The sequence below is a fragment of the Fistularia commersonii genome, chromosome 36, assembly GCF_037954325.1.
Source record: "Fistularia commersonii isolate RoL2024-O1a breed Wild chromosome 36, RoL_Fcom_v1.0, whole genome shotgun sequence".
Lineage (NCBI taxonomy): Eukaryota > Metazoa > Chordata > Actinopteri > Syngnathiformes > Fistulariidae > Fistularia > Fistularia commersonii.
This window is the reverse complement of record NC_141319.1, coordinates 3,828,524-3,843,536: the sequence shown is the minus strand read 5'-3', so window position 1 is coordinate 3,843,536 and position 15,013 is coordinate 3,828,524. Positions and strand designations below refer to the sequence as shown.

General features: G+C 47.9%; 1 protein-coding gene across 14 annotated transcripts in view; it reads right to left on the bottom strand.

Moving 5' to 3' along the window:
• nrxn3b (neurexin 3b) overlaps window positions 1–15,013 on the bottom strand; it is a 302,281-nt gene that overhangs the window by 14,549 nt on the left and 272,719 nt on the right. For all 14 annotated transcript variants that reach the window (XR_015104508.1, XR_015104509.1, XM_086143044.1 and 11 more), the window contains one exon: window positions 14,259–14,569. Coding sequence is in view for 12 of the 14 variants with exons in the window: in XM_086143044.1 (XP_085999170.1) it covers window positions 14,259–14,569 (311 nt within the window). In the remaining 2 variants the exon portion in view is untranslated. The remainder of the gene's footprint in view (window positions 1–14,258; window positions 14,570–15,013) is intronic.

Sequence of the window (15,013 nt, the reverse complement as noted above, 5' to 3'; positions counted from 1 at the left end):
AATTTGTGCCTGTACCTCCCGACCCTCATACCTTGTCCTTCAACACGGTTCTCCACAGTGGGGTTTACGAGGACTTGCAGTGCAACATACATATTTTGGCCCAAATACATAAGGAGTTTGCCCATACCGAAGTTCTTAGCTTGGCGAAGCGGCGCAGGGAGAAGAAACACCACCTTGTGTCGTGCTGTTTTGGTTTTTTTACTGTTTTGTTTTTTACTATGTTGCTAAAGATACATGTGCTTAAGGTACATGTCCCAGCCAGGAGGACGGTGCCTAGAACGAGATCCGAGCCGGACGGTTCTTAGGACTTCACCGTCTTCATCCCCACACGTAAAGCTTGACTTTCTTTCGATCGACCGTTTACGCCACACAGTGATGGAGGCTCGCCGATGCAAAAGGCAGAAGACGTGGACTAGATATGCGCGTGTTCGCAGGGAGCCCTTGGCGGCGGCGCATAATGATGCGGTTGGCCAGCAGGACTACAAAAAAACTGATTTCACAGCTGGGGAAATCCAATTCTCTGTCTAAATCTCCATAACATAGAGTGGGATCTATTTTGGCAGCATAGTGATTTCTTTTTCGGTGTAATTATTTCCAACAAACATTCTCATCATCATTTTTAGCCTCTGCGGTGGGATTTAGGGTGGTTTGCCGAATGTGCGCAATGCGTTTGCCTCGACCCCCTCCATCACCCACCCACAAGAAACCTATCAGGCGCCGTGATTCCAGCCTGTAAAAAACCCCCGCGTGACGTGCGTCACACCCGATTATCCCGATTATCCCCCTCAAATTCCCAACTTAAAAAAAACAAACATGGCGGAAGAATCAATAACCAGACTTCATTTAAAACCCCGTTAGCCTCCTCCAGACAGATGCCCTTGTGGGATGGGAATCCCATCGCCGCAGCGAATGGCAACCGTGATGCCAAGCTCTTTTCTTTGTTTCGCTCACCGAATTCAAAGTGACGTCTGCAGCGAAGGGGGCGGAGCATCACAGCTGAGGCTTCCATTTACCTTTGCCGCCCAATGGGTGTTAGATAGTCGGTCAAGCTAATAATGGGTTGCTCCAGAGTTGTATGCTCCTGCAGGAAGCGTGCAACCCGGACAAAAACGTGTCCTACTCCGGAAAGAAGAGGAAGAGGAAGAAGATGCGGGATTAGCGATAATCTTGAAGCCAGGTGAATCCATGACGGCATCTGGCGCGTTTGTTTGTCCTCCCGCCTCACGGCAAGAAGGTTGTCGCGGTTCAGTCTGCTGGGGTCACGGCTGCCGCTCATCACTTGACTCACTCATTGCTGTTGCAGACTTAAAAGTGCAACCTTCGGTCCCACTTGTTGCCTGATTGCCTTTCTTTTTTTCTCAATTCCCTGCGCCAATAACAGGTTGCCAAGCGAGACCTTCCGCTGATTCTCCGACTGGACTGCAGTGCCCTCCTGCCCGTCTGCACTCCTGCCGGTACTGACTTTGCCCGTCTCAGATTCTCCTCCCGAACCCCAGCGTCCTCCTGCTCATCTTCTCCATACCGACCTTGCTTGCACTGGATTCCCCTGTTTCATCTGCATCCCGCTGTTGTGAACCGTTCACCCTCTGCCCTCTGTAAAGTTATTTGGGAACTCTCTCGCTCTGGGAGTTTTGGGCATTTGGGAAGAGGAAATCAAAGAAACAAATAGATAACACCTTCAGCGAGGGCGACCAATCAGGAGTAAGAGAAATCCATCAGATTTGCGGGCGGATCTATGCATGCAGCGCTTCAAGCTCAACCTGCTCCAGGGAAGGTCCCATCTGTCCAAGGCGTACAAAGTTTGGGAACTTTTCATTTTGCGAGTAAAGTTTCACTCCCGGAGGAAAGTAACCCTCCCCCTCAGCTCGGAGGATGTTCGAATATCTCTCAGGGTGTATAAATATTACAGCCGGCACGCACAACGCCGTTGTTTTAGGTGGGCTAATGCGAGCATCTGTCTAATATTCCAGCGAGCAGAGCGGGACATCTGTCTTCATAAGCTACCGGCAAAGGAGGCCCTAAATCATCCGTCCCCCGCTCCCTTCAAACCGGATTTGCGGCGGCGCCGTCGGCTTTTCACGCTCGGCTACGTCGAGCAGACAAACGCGGCCGCCGTCTGACGGATTTCTGCCCCGGACAAATAAAAATCTCCACCTTTTGAGTAGGGGGGGGGGGTCCTCTCGCCGGTGCAGCGGGCCGCCACCTGCCTCGCGCCAGGAGAATGGCGATAACCTGATACTGTCCTGGTTGAGGTCATTTTACTGGTTTGCTGCCAGGCGGCGAGTCATCATTCAAATGCTTCGGTCTCGGCTAAAAGACGTAACTGAATTCCAGACGGCTTGATAATTGTCTCTTGCAGCAGCTACTCCTTTATTACTGGAACTTTACGGCCCCGTTGTTAAAATGATTCGATTTTGATACCATCGGGTCGATTTTGATATAATGCTGAGAAAATTTGAAATCTTAAAAGGCCTAAACTAATATCTGTCTAGAATTAAATGATAATTCAGGGATGGTCACAAAAATAATAACAATGATTATAAAGTTTCCATTATCATATGATAAGATGAATAAAAATATAACAATGACGAACAATAATGGGGATAAAAACAGTAATCATAACACTGATAATGATATTATAATGATAATACTGATACTAATATTATAATAGAAACAATAATAAAGGTAAAGATACAATGATAGAGGACATAGGGACTGCAAATACACTTGCAAATACACGATGCACAGGAAATATACAGAACAGTAAGCTTTGGTTAGTGAGGGTTTTTTTTTTTTTTTTTTTTTGGACAGAGACACACAAACGTACACACACACACACACACACACACACACACACACTGCATAGCCTAACTTGCTGCCAACCTGATCTGGGGCATCAGCGCAGTAAAAAGTCCTGAAAGAGAAACGTTTTTGCCTGTTTCTTGAAAGTTAAAGAGATGATGCTAGTCTTGTTGCTTCCGGAAGTTTGTTCCACCACTGAGGTAGTAGAACTGATCTTATAATTAATAATAATAGTAAATAATAATTAAATATGATAAAATTAATCCTAATATTGATATTATTACTATAACAACAACATTTCTCTATTTTAGCATTTATCAGTCAGTTTTACTTGTCACTTATCCACGCATGAATCATATAAAAGAATTTTTTTTTTTTTTTAATTTATTGAAAAAAATTATTAAAATAATGACTTGAAATTCACAGTGTGGAAAAACGCAACAAAATAAGCAGAAGCGAATTATCTTAGAATGTAAGACTTATAAACAAGGGTTGTGTGTGTGTGTGGGTGGGTGGGAGGGTCGGAGGTCAGGGGACAGTAAACGTCTTCTGGGGGGGGGTGCATAATAAACACAAGCGTTCAAATTCGCCACGCTGACTCGTATCAACAGGGAAGGTGTTTGTGAACACGCCACCGTCTTATCATAACTGACGACCTTCGCGTGTTTCGCCGCCACCGCCGAAACAAGTCCTGGATGCCGAGGAACAAAATGACTACTCTGTTTTCTCGGGTTTTCAAACCCCAGTTTGGTTTGTTTACCATAAGAGGAGGGGGCGGGGGGGCCCGCCGGAGAAACTTTTCATTTTGCGCGGGTGGAAAAAAAAAAACACAATAAAAAAAAAATAACCCCAAAACAAATCAGTTTTCCTGAAGCGCCTCATCCCGGTAGCCGGTTGCCATGGAAATCTAGTGCCGTCTTATGTTTGGGAGATCAAACCGAGGTGGAGAAGCGAAAGCAAGGGCAAATAAGACACCGGATTCAAAGCAAATTCTTATTCCCCTGAGGTACCTCTCGCTCCACCTTGCAGACACACGTGCACAGGCACACACACACACACACACACACATGATCACAGAAATGATGGGAGTACACACACCTGGAGATTTTTCACAGTGAGAAAGCAAGAGGGGCCACCTCTCCTGCCGCCATCTGCACCGCCATGACACCGACACGTGCACGGGGCTGATACCCGTCTCCGGGGAGGCTCCGCCTCCCGCCGATGGCCGTTTGACAAACATGTTATCGCGTCCAATCTGGGTTTTGACGGCGCCAACAAAGGGAGGGTCTTGTATTACGAGGGGAATCGATGGCGGCGGGCCGGATCCCTCTCAATGGGCCGCCGCCAAACTATTCTCTCCCTCTGAGACAGATAAGATGCTTTATCAAAGGAAGACGAGAGGGGAGATGAAGGACGCGGGATGGAGAGCACGGACGGCTGGGATTCTAATAAACCGTTTAATAAAGAGGATTAATCTTCATTCGTAACAGTGACGTTACCAAGATTTGAATAAATCAGCCCGGAATGAGTCTGAAGTGTCTCTGTGTGACGCGTGAATGAGAGTGAATGGTTTCACGTCTCTATATGACAAGCGACTGAACGGTTGTGGATGAAGAGGTTTGAGAAGAAATCAGAGAATAAAGATAATTTAGTTGACCTCTAGTACAACAAACGTATTCTCGCATGATGTTTTTTTTCGCAAACATTGTTATGTGTCTGTATTAGGTGGCAAACCCACGGCCCGCGGGCCAAACGTGGGCAGCCACATCATTTTATGTGGCCGTTTATGTGATGTTTTAATTGTCTTGAAGTAAAGAAGTCAAACAAACACGCCCACTGACTATAAACTACATTTCCCACAATTCGTGCCGATCATGTTACCCGCAAAGTGACGGCATCCCGCCATTGGATCGCAGTGTATCCGCATCAACGCCATTTTCAGCACATGGAACCTAGAAAAACAAATGATCCCTAAATGCCCAGGAAGAGAAAAGTTGATGCAGATGGAAAGATGTTTCAACATAGAAGGGAATGCTACTAGTTGTTTGTGCTTCAAGGAGAAAAAAACATGTCTTTTTGTGTTATGAGGCAGCTCTGGTTGCCAATCTGTGTCTGCATTTTGACCCAAAACACGGAGCTAAGCATGCTAAAGTTAGCCTTCCGGAAAAACAACAAATCGTCCAAGAGTTAAAGCCAAACTACGAGGACAGCAGAATGTGTTCACGAAAGCCACATCCAAACAAACCGCAGCGCAGCTTTTCTGTTTTTCTGCCCCTGCAAAAAAAATCACTGAAAAAAATCAGTTATTTAACACTAAGGAGTAGTTACATTTATTTTTCATTACATTTGGTTCCATTTAGTTCCATTATACAGCTATCGTTACACGTGGCCCTTTGAGGGCAACCATTATACTGATGTGGCTCTCGGTGAAAATGAGTCTGACACCCCTGCTCTATGTGATGTGAACGAGAAAGTGAATGGTTTTATGTCTATATACAAAATCCAAGATAGAAAATCCAAGATTTTTGTTGCGTGTAGATGCAGTGGCTCCTCCGTCTCCCGACAGTACGGTCATTTCGGGAAGTTCTTTGCTTATTTCATGCTTTTCCAGTTCATCTTTTGCAGCCGATTACAAGTACGGCAGACAGGATCCAACACAAAAACGAAAAAAAAACAACCTCTGCTGCTACTCTCATGCCGTCAAATATCATCTTTTCACCACACCAGCAGTTTGTATCTGCGTACACTTTATACTTCATACCTCATAGTTTGTTTACTGGTGAATGCAATTGTGGCCTTTACTGTTAATTTGCACTCTATTTTTTTTATGTCTGTTCAACATGTGAATAAGAGCGAATGGTTGGCTCAATATGAGCGTGTGAATTTGAGAGCGAGCGGTTCGACGTCTACACGACGAGTGAGATGATAGTTGCGCTAAAATGTGTGTAAAATGCCTAAAAGAGAGAGAGAGAGAATGTTTGTACGTCTCCATTGGACGTGAATGAGAGTGAATGGATGTTGAGCTTTATATGAGTGGTGATGTCTTATCGTGGCAGGGGTTGCTAAACCGTTTCTGCAATCAAACACCGACAGTTGGAAGGAGGACCCCCTCGGTGGGTGGGCCGTCTCAGACGCGCCCTGCGGTCGCCGCGTTCTTTCCTCCCTTCAGGTGTTGGTGGAGAGATGAAAGGGGAAGGGGAATCAGGGTGGCAGCTGGAGAAAAAAAAAAAATCATTTCATTTGCTCGCCCCGGCTGTGTTTTGTTGGTTTCAGCAGAATCGGTTATGTGTTTCTCTCTTTCCTCTCAAGGACCGGCCCTCCGCCGCCGCCGCCGCAGCAGCAGCAGCAGCAGCAGCGGCGGCGGCGGCGCTGAGCCGAGCCGGCCGACGGCTCGCCGCCAACTCTAATTGCCCCGAGGCCGAAGGCAGCCGCTCTCCAGCAGGGTCATTCATCTTCCCATGGAAAACAAAATGGTCTTTGGCCCTGATCCTTAATCACCCCCCTGCTGCAGCGCACAAGGTCATCAGGGGAGCGGTGTGACAGGCACACACACACACACACACACACACACACGCACACACGCACGCACACACACACACACACAGCATGGAGACTGATAGATGTCCAACAAATTGGAATGCTTGTCTTAAAAAAATGTATCCAGTCTACATATACTGTATACTGTATATAACTAAATATATATAAACAATCATTTATATTTAGATTTAGTTTCACAATTTTCTTTAATTTTTGGGATTAAATAAGTAATGTAATTACATATATGTTGTTGACATGATGGCATTTGAAGCAAGAGGAAGAGGCCTGTCCAGGTGAGCCCCAAACACACACACCCACATACACACACACACACACACACAAACACACACACATACAAACACTGCATGGAGACCAATAGATGTACAGCATATCGAAAACCTTGACTTAAAAAAAATGTACACACACATAATGTATACGGTATATAACTAAATATATATAATCATATACTTATATTTAGTTTCATCCTTTTCTTTTGTGATTAAATAATTAATGTAATTTTATATATGCTGTTGATGTGATGTTATTTGAAGCAAGAGGAAGACACCTATCCAGGTGTCTTCTAAACACACACACACACACACACACACACACACACACACACACGCACACAAGCCATTGAAACTCGCAGGAGAATGAAGCAATTCAAATTCAAGGGGTGTGCTTGTGAAATAAATCTATGCACACAGAAGATACACACACTCACAAACACAAAAACTCACGCACGTGCACACAAATAAAGAATAAGAAAGCAGAAGTTGCACGCATGCGCACACACCAACACGCACACGGGCAATCAAAACTAACATGGGAATGCAACAGGGATAAGCAACGTAGGCGAGTGTACAAGTGGAATACATTTATGTGCACACAAACACATGTAAACAACAAAAAAAACAAAAATTTTACCACACAAATAAACCAAAAAATGCAATACACACACACACACACACACAAACCGCATGGAGACTGATGTCCAAAAAATTTGGAAAAGTTGACTTAAAAAATGTCTACATAATGTATACTGTATTTAACTAAATATATATAAACATACATTTATATTCATATTTAGTTTCTGTTGTTTGTTAACAAAGACACGCGCGCACAAATAAACTAAGAAAACAAATGTTTGTGCACACAAATGGACAAACACAAAAAAAAAAGATTTTACCACAAATAAATCAGAAAAAAATTATACATACACACACACACACACACACGGATACTGCAACACAACATTTACGCTGCAACTGACAGTACTATGCTGGCAACATGAGACAAACGCAAGGAAGGAAAAGTGATTCTGGGCTTAAAAGCAAAGGGAAGTGTGTGTGACTGACAGCCTGACGTACTAATGAGAGCGTGAACGCTTTTACGGTGTGAACCCCGCCTCCCGTCCGATGAGTGCTGAGAAAAAAAATAAGCGATAAAGATAATGGATGAATGAATGATTGACTCGATCTGTATTTGTAAAAAAATGGTGTTCAGGGTGGCGGAACCTCAATTTTACCACCGCCGTGTTTTATTTGCGGCTTTTGCTCTTTAAACTTTTTAAAAGGCCAGCGGAGAGTGTGACCATGTAACACCTCTGTTTTTAGTAGCGAAGCAATAACAGCCTCGGCCTGATCTAAAGAGTATCCACTCGGAGGGAGAGGACGGCGATATAACTTGAACTTTTTTCATAATAGTTTTGTTCACGGAACCATTGCGGTGGAAAAGAAAGTCAATTATACACCGGCGAGCGCGTGGTCTTTGCGCAACGTCCTAATTTTTATTTTTCTCTCCACATCGGATTCAACGCCGGCTGTTCCCGACTGATGAGTCGACGGTCGTGAGCCGGCGGTTCAATGACATCTGATCTAAAGGAAGATGCTACGATTAAACGCAACGATAACATGAATCCTTTTATTCTTATTTTTCATCAAAATCTAACACCTGTGCTTTTAGTGCACGAGTGGGTGAATGATTGATTGCGTCTTTATTACTTTATTATAATAACTGCGAACAGTGGCGGTTTGTTCATAATCCCATTCTACCTCTGTTCCGGCAGTCCACTGTAGCTGCCGTCCAATCAGGATGCAGCGCTAATCCGAGGGGAACCGCCCCTTTTTGGGACGATTTTCAGTCGGGCTGAAATCGCCCCAGTTCTATCATAGGCGCTCATGTGAAATCCTTTTTGTTTCAGAAAACAGGCACTTCAATGCGTTCCCTATGGGAGCGCTTGCACACGGCGCTTTCGTCATTACGTAACCTATTCAGACTTGCACATAAGTGCTTTTGTCATACGTGCATTGGTCAAACAGGCTTCTCTCCTCATATCCAGAGACATCTGAGAGTGAACTGACAATTCTTCTATGAACGAATGGTCAACGTAGACAATTCCACTCATTGATCTTAGATCTAGCTTACGTAGCCACGGAGAGCATCTTTGTGTTTCTCGCCACCTGTCGGTTACAAGCCGTATTGCAACAAATGTAAATTGTGACAATTTTCTAGACACCTGTGGATTTACCTATTTAACGGGCCACTTCAGTCAGTAATACAAACGTTGCCCCTCGACACATACGGGTTTGAGAGGGAGAATAATATTATGTTTCTATGTGAGTGAGAAAGTAAAAGGTTAGAAGTCAACTAGAGGTCACTAGAGGTCAACTTGTCAAAATGTAATTGCTTCTTTTAACTGTTTGTAATATTGTTCTGTCTGTAACTAATTGCTGCCTCTTGGCCAGGACTCCCTTGTAAAAGAGGTTTTTAATCTCAACGGGCCTTCTTTTTCCTAGTGAAATAAAGGTTAAATAAAAAAAATTAAAAAAAAAGGTTGTACTGTATATCTCTATATGACATGGGAATGAAAGGGTGAGCGGTTGCACGTCTATTTGTGCCCCTGCGATCCGTCTATAGGGAACTCCGGCTCTCGGCTGACGACAGTCGGGTTAGGCTCCGCCACCCTCCGGAAGCCCTTCAAAAGGCCGGCTGTTTGTCGTGGCTCATAAATCCGGCGTGATCCCGTGGACGGAGGAAGCTCCGCCCCCGTCCCCTCTCCAGTCGGCTCGGACGTCAACCCAAATCCGGGATTGCGTGTGTGACTCCAGCATGTTGTTTACGCGCCCCTTGGTGGGCTGGCGTCCCGCCGCGATAGCGCTAGCTGACTAGACAGCAGGTTTGCACACACACACACACACACACACACACACACACACACACACACACACACATATATACACTGCCACTACCAGATGATCTTTCTAAGTAGCGTTGCGGGGCACGAAGGGGGACATCATTACAAAAACCCCCGTGGTTCAAAATCCCTAGAGCAAGATTCTGGTCGACACACACTGAGAGACAAACTACCACAAACACACACACACACTCACAGGAATACATGCCACACATCTACAAGCGTGGACGACATGCAACGGAAAGCAACGGAAAGCAACTGAAACGCACGCACGTCCGTGCCGTCAGCATGAAAAATTCATAAAAATTCAAAATTCATAGCAAACAAATGTAGCATCCTCCCAAAATCACAGACAAGCTATGTCGGGGGTCCGTTGCTGCAGTGGCGGCCATATTTATGTAAGTGTGTGTGTGTGTGTTGTGGGGGTTCACAGCATCACACACTCCAAATTCCGTGACAGGGCGCCCGGATTTGTGTTCCGCTCCGGTAATGAGAGTGGATGTAGCTCGCCTCGGGGTGAACGTGGGGTGGGGGTGACTGATTCTTGATTGTGTGTGTGGGGTGTATATTTGTGGGGGCATGGCGGCTTCATTCTGGCACGTGCGCGGCGTGCACACGTTAGAGCGCGCGTTTACCGGCCCTAATGAGCCCCACACATCAGCGGGGTCCCCGTCAGTCTGCCGCCTCCTAATTGGACCCGCAGAGCTGCCGGCGGACCCCCGGCATTCATCTCCCATCGTGCACGTGGCGAGCAGCTGGGGTCGTCCAATCACTGCGTCCGCAGAAAAGATAAAAGTTGCCGCGGAGTGAATTAACAAACCCGTGGAATACCTGCCTGCTAGTTCAACAGTTACAGTTAGTGGCAGGTGGGAGGGAGGAAGTAGCGGACGGTGGGAATCACAGAGGGAGATGAAGAAAAATCACATCCGTGCGTCTTCAGACACACACACACACACACACACACACACGCTCGGAGAACACACTCGTCAAACGTTTAGACGGCTGGAACGCTGCACGCCGCGCCGGATACATCAGTGATTATCGTGCTCCCCACAGAGATGCGACGGGCGTCGCGCCACATCCCTGATGTGCTTCCAGTAAGAAAAAAAAAAATCGGGACTTGAGGGGGGGGTTAAGGTGCATCATGGGAAATTTGAGCGCAAAACACACATAACGCGGCGGCGCTGGTCGAATCCGCCGTCGAGGCTCGGCCTCGAAAACGATCTCCCGTGTCATTTCAGAGCCTGAGCGGCCGTCGACGCGTCGGCCATGTAAATGACTATTAATGCGTCTCACTTAGCCCTTCCCCGCTCCGTCCCCCCCCACAGGATCAGCCGCCTCCCGTCTTAATTATCCCCCCCGGTATCTTGGGCCGGCGGCGTGAGGTAATTGAGAACAAGAGATGTTGATCTCCCGCACCGGGGAAACGGAGGTGTGTGTGTGTGTGTGTGTTAGGAATGAGTTTTCCAAACACGATCGCCGACCTACGACCGTTGAATCCACGGCGGAGCGGCGTCCACATCCCAAACGGACTGTTTAACGACCCCCTGCGCCCAAAATTTAAGATAAGCTTATTTACGACTGAGTCACACAAGAAATCCATTTCATTTAGTCTGAGTTTAAGGGGAGACCTTTTCACAATTAAAATGAAAGGTTGCCACTGAGGTTAGGGTACAAGTCGGCGCAGAGTGCAGTGGTACTTTTAAGGCATACAAGGCCGCCTGCTCCCTCGGGTATTGCGTTCATTATGGAATCATATGACTCAAGAAATGAGGCGCCGCCATCCGTGCTTCTGACGCACGGGCAAATTATCATCATTTTCCCAGCGTGCCTTCAAGCTCCGGCTTTTTTCCCCCCTTTTTTCGATCACAGATATCTTCAGGGGTGGCATTGGCAAGGGGCATTGCTTCTTTGGGGCGATCGCGCCCCTCCCTTCTTTGGATGCCCACGGAGGGGCCGGCATCTCTCCATGGGCCGCATGCATTTTGCGCGTTGTTGGTGCTACTACCGCAGCTTTAAGCACCTTAATTCCTGGCATGTATGTAAACCCCGCTCATGCCAACATTCAGAGCCATGTAGGTTAACCGGACACGCAACACATTTGTCAATTTTTGACTTCGAATGCAAGGGTGCTTTTGCGGCATCATCCGTTTCAGCAAGGCTGCGTTTACACTGGCATCTGGTTGCCCTGGTTGCCAATAGTAATGGCTCCATCCAACTAGAACGGGGGTTCCCAAAATGTCAATCGCAATCTACTGGTTGATTGCAAAGGTAAAGTGGGTCGAGTGAACCGGGAACCACAGGATAGAGCGCGGGACAAGGTGTGTGGGTATCGTCCAATTGCCATTGGGCACTTGATTGGCGTACCGTGCAGCCAATCTGAGACCTCGATCCGAATACCCTGACTTTCGCCCTGACTGACGATCACTTGGGAGTGTGTTCAAGGCCGGCTACCAGCAACTGCTGCCCAGATCACACAACCCTGTCTGATTCCTGTCGTCAGAGTAACGACCCTTACAAATCAAGACAGGAGGAGCCGGCAATCGAACTGACAACCGTCCGGCTGGAGGGACGCCCGGTCTCCCAGATGAGCCACGGATGATTTTTACTGAGAAGGGGCAACTGCGTGAGGCTGCAGTTATGCCGACAGTAAAGTTTCATTTCCCAGATTTTAGGATTCAGTCGTTGGCATTGATTCCGAAAGGCGCCGTTTGATTTGCGGCTCCCCGACGCCTCCTGACTCCGCGCCGTAAAAGCCACAAGCGTGTTTTGACGTATGGGATAATCGCTCGGAAAATGGGAGGAAGTGACGGATCGCAGGGCGAACCGTTGAAACGCGACGCTCTTTTATTGTATATGGATTTTTATCTTTCCGTCGGATGGTCGTGAAACAAGATGGTTCTGCGGGCTTCACGGTAAAGTTTTCTCTTCGCGACCGGGTTTAATGTGCGGTCTTGGGCCAGACAGGAACGAAATGCCTCCAGGAAATCCGGTGCAGCATGGAGGCGTCTCCTGGAGGCATTTCTGTCAAAAAAAAAATGGAAGAAAAACCAAGACGGCTGCCAGACTAGGAAAGTTCACCTCTAAAACTTCCACCGAGGGGAAAAGTACGACTTTGCCCTCCTTCTGTTGACGTTCGTCGAAGCAATCGGCGGGTTCCTTAGCGACCGGGGGTCACTCGCTGGTTGACGCGGAAAACGACAAAACCTTCACAAAAGTGATATCCCAACCTCCCCTGCGCAAAACCCCTGCGAGCTCCTACAAGGCCACTTCTCCTCCCCTGTCCCGTTTCCATGGTACCCGACCGTTTCTCGTGAAATCAAAGGCCTCGGCAAATCAAATCCGGTGGCACGGAGGCAGAAAATTATGAAAGAAGGAACTCGGGGGGGGGTTTACACGCAAACAGAGGGCTAATTGAAGGCAACAGGAGAACAAATACACAAACAAACCTCTGTAGTTTTACTGATAGGCTTGCAAAGAGCATCATCTGGCGCGGCGCGGCGCGGCGCAGCGGTACCACACGGCGCTCTTTGTTTTGCTTCGAAGCCTTTCAAAAGGCAACTGTTTTCTCAGGCCGCCATGTCTGCGTGATGAGACCTTCGCTAATGGCGCCGGAGATGAACGGACGTGGCCTCTGCTTTCGGAGCTGGACGCTCCATTAGGCAATACAGGCTCTTAATGGATGGAAAAGCTCACGTTGATTCAAATGTAAAAAAAAAAGCCCAATTATGCAGTATTTCAGTTTTTTTGTATTTATTTGTAATTTTTTTTAAGCACGCAAATTGGGTAATCTAACAAATTACAGCCAACTGTAAAAGGAATGCAATTTATTTCGCAAGCATATGTAAATCGCTAGGGCTCCGCATAAGTAGGCCCACTCTTCCCGCTTTGCTTCGCCCCCCCTGCTGCGGATCTATTTTATGCTAGCCTCCGTCCAAAACGCCGTTTTTCAAAAGACGCCGACGCTCGTGTTGATAGATGCTGAAGCGCCAGCGCCAACACGGAGGGGTATCGTCGCGGCGTGCCAAAGAATCCGCTTCAGAGGCTCATAGTGGTGATCTCCGATCCAAACTCCACCTCAACCAGCAACCCTGTCACAACCGTGGCGTAGAAGGCGAGAGTTATTGCTTTAATATGAATTCAATTCGTCCTCCGGGTGTCAAAAAAAGAGACGCTTGGGTTGATTACTTTCTTGCCGCGGCGGCGGCATTCATGGGTCTGGATGGAGAAGAGTGGAGGCTTCGGTGACGGCGGAGCGGCCGAGTGACGGACGGAGGGATGAAAAAAAAGAGGAGTGTAAAGAAAACGACGGGCAAAGGACGCTCTTTCACGTCTTGGTGAATGGCAGCACTTCAGTAAAACAGAGCGAGACGTACGGGAAGCCCGACCGGGGCTGATCTGACGGGGAAAGACGAAGCTCGGCCGCGAGACGCAGAGGACGGGTCGCGAAAAGCGAAATCACAAAAAGCCCAGGAAAAAACGCCGCGCCGTTTCGCGTTTCTTTCAAGGCCAGAACAAACGCCGGGACACCGGAAGTCAGACGGATGGCGCGTATCCAAAAAGCAAAATGGAGGTTTTTAATTAATCGTCTCATTTATCTCAGCAGCGCTGTGGTTTCCGCGGTGCGTTTGAACTCGGCTCGAAGCGGGAAGCGTTTGCCGGAGACTCGGTCCGAACCGCCGCGACTTCGGTATGCTCCGGCTAGCGTCGCAGACGGCCTTACCTGAATGGTGGGCGGGGAGCGCTGCTTGCGAGTGGTGGTGGTGGACAGGGTGGTGGTCGTCTCGATGAAGGTGGTGGACATCTCCGGCGGCACCGAGGTGGTCGTGCGCGCCGCGCCCCTGCTGGCCGGCACGTCGCCAACCAGCCGCACGCTGCCGTTCACCTTGATGTTGGCGTGGCCTTCGGCGGCCATGTTGAGCACTTTCAGGCCGTTGTAGTAGAGGCCGGAGAGCTGGCCCTGATAGGGCCGCTTCCTGTCGTTGCCGCCGATGGAGATCGTAGCCTGGGTGTTGAATATCGTCAGCTGCCGACCTGGCGGGGAGGGGAAGGAGCGCGGACACTTTTAACATGCTCCCGTCGGATTTCTAGACAACAGATAAGAGCCAGGCCCTGGCCGGGGCGAGGAACGTTAGCGGAACTCGGCTAGTAGCATGAAACGCTACTAGCTTATCAGCCGGGCGGAGGAAACAAATGAATTGTGGTTGAAATCAGGGTTGAATACGCCACGGCTTTAACATCGGCTAGTAGCATGAAACGCTACTAGCTTATCAGCCGGGCGGAAGAAACAAATGAATTGTGGTTGAAATCAGGGTCGAATACGCCACGGCTTTAGCATCGGCTAGTAGCATGAACTCGGCAAGTAGCATGAAACGCTACTAGGTTATCAGCCGAGCGGAGGAAACAAATGAATTGTGGTTGAAATCAGGATCGAATACGCCACGGCTTTAGCATTGGCTAGTAACATGAACTTGGCTA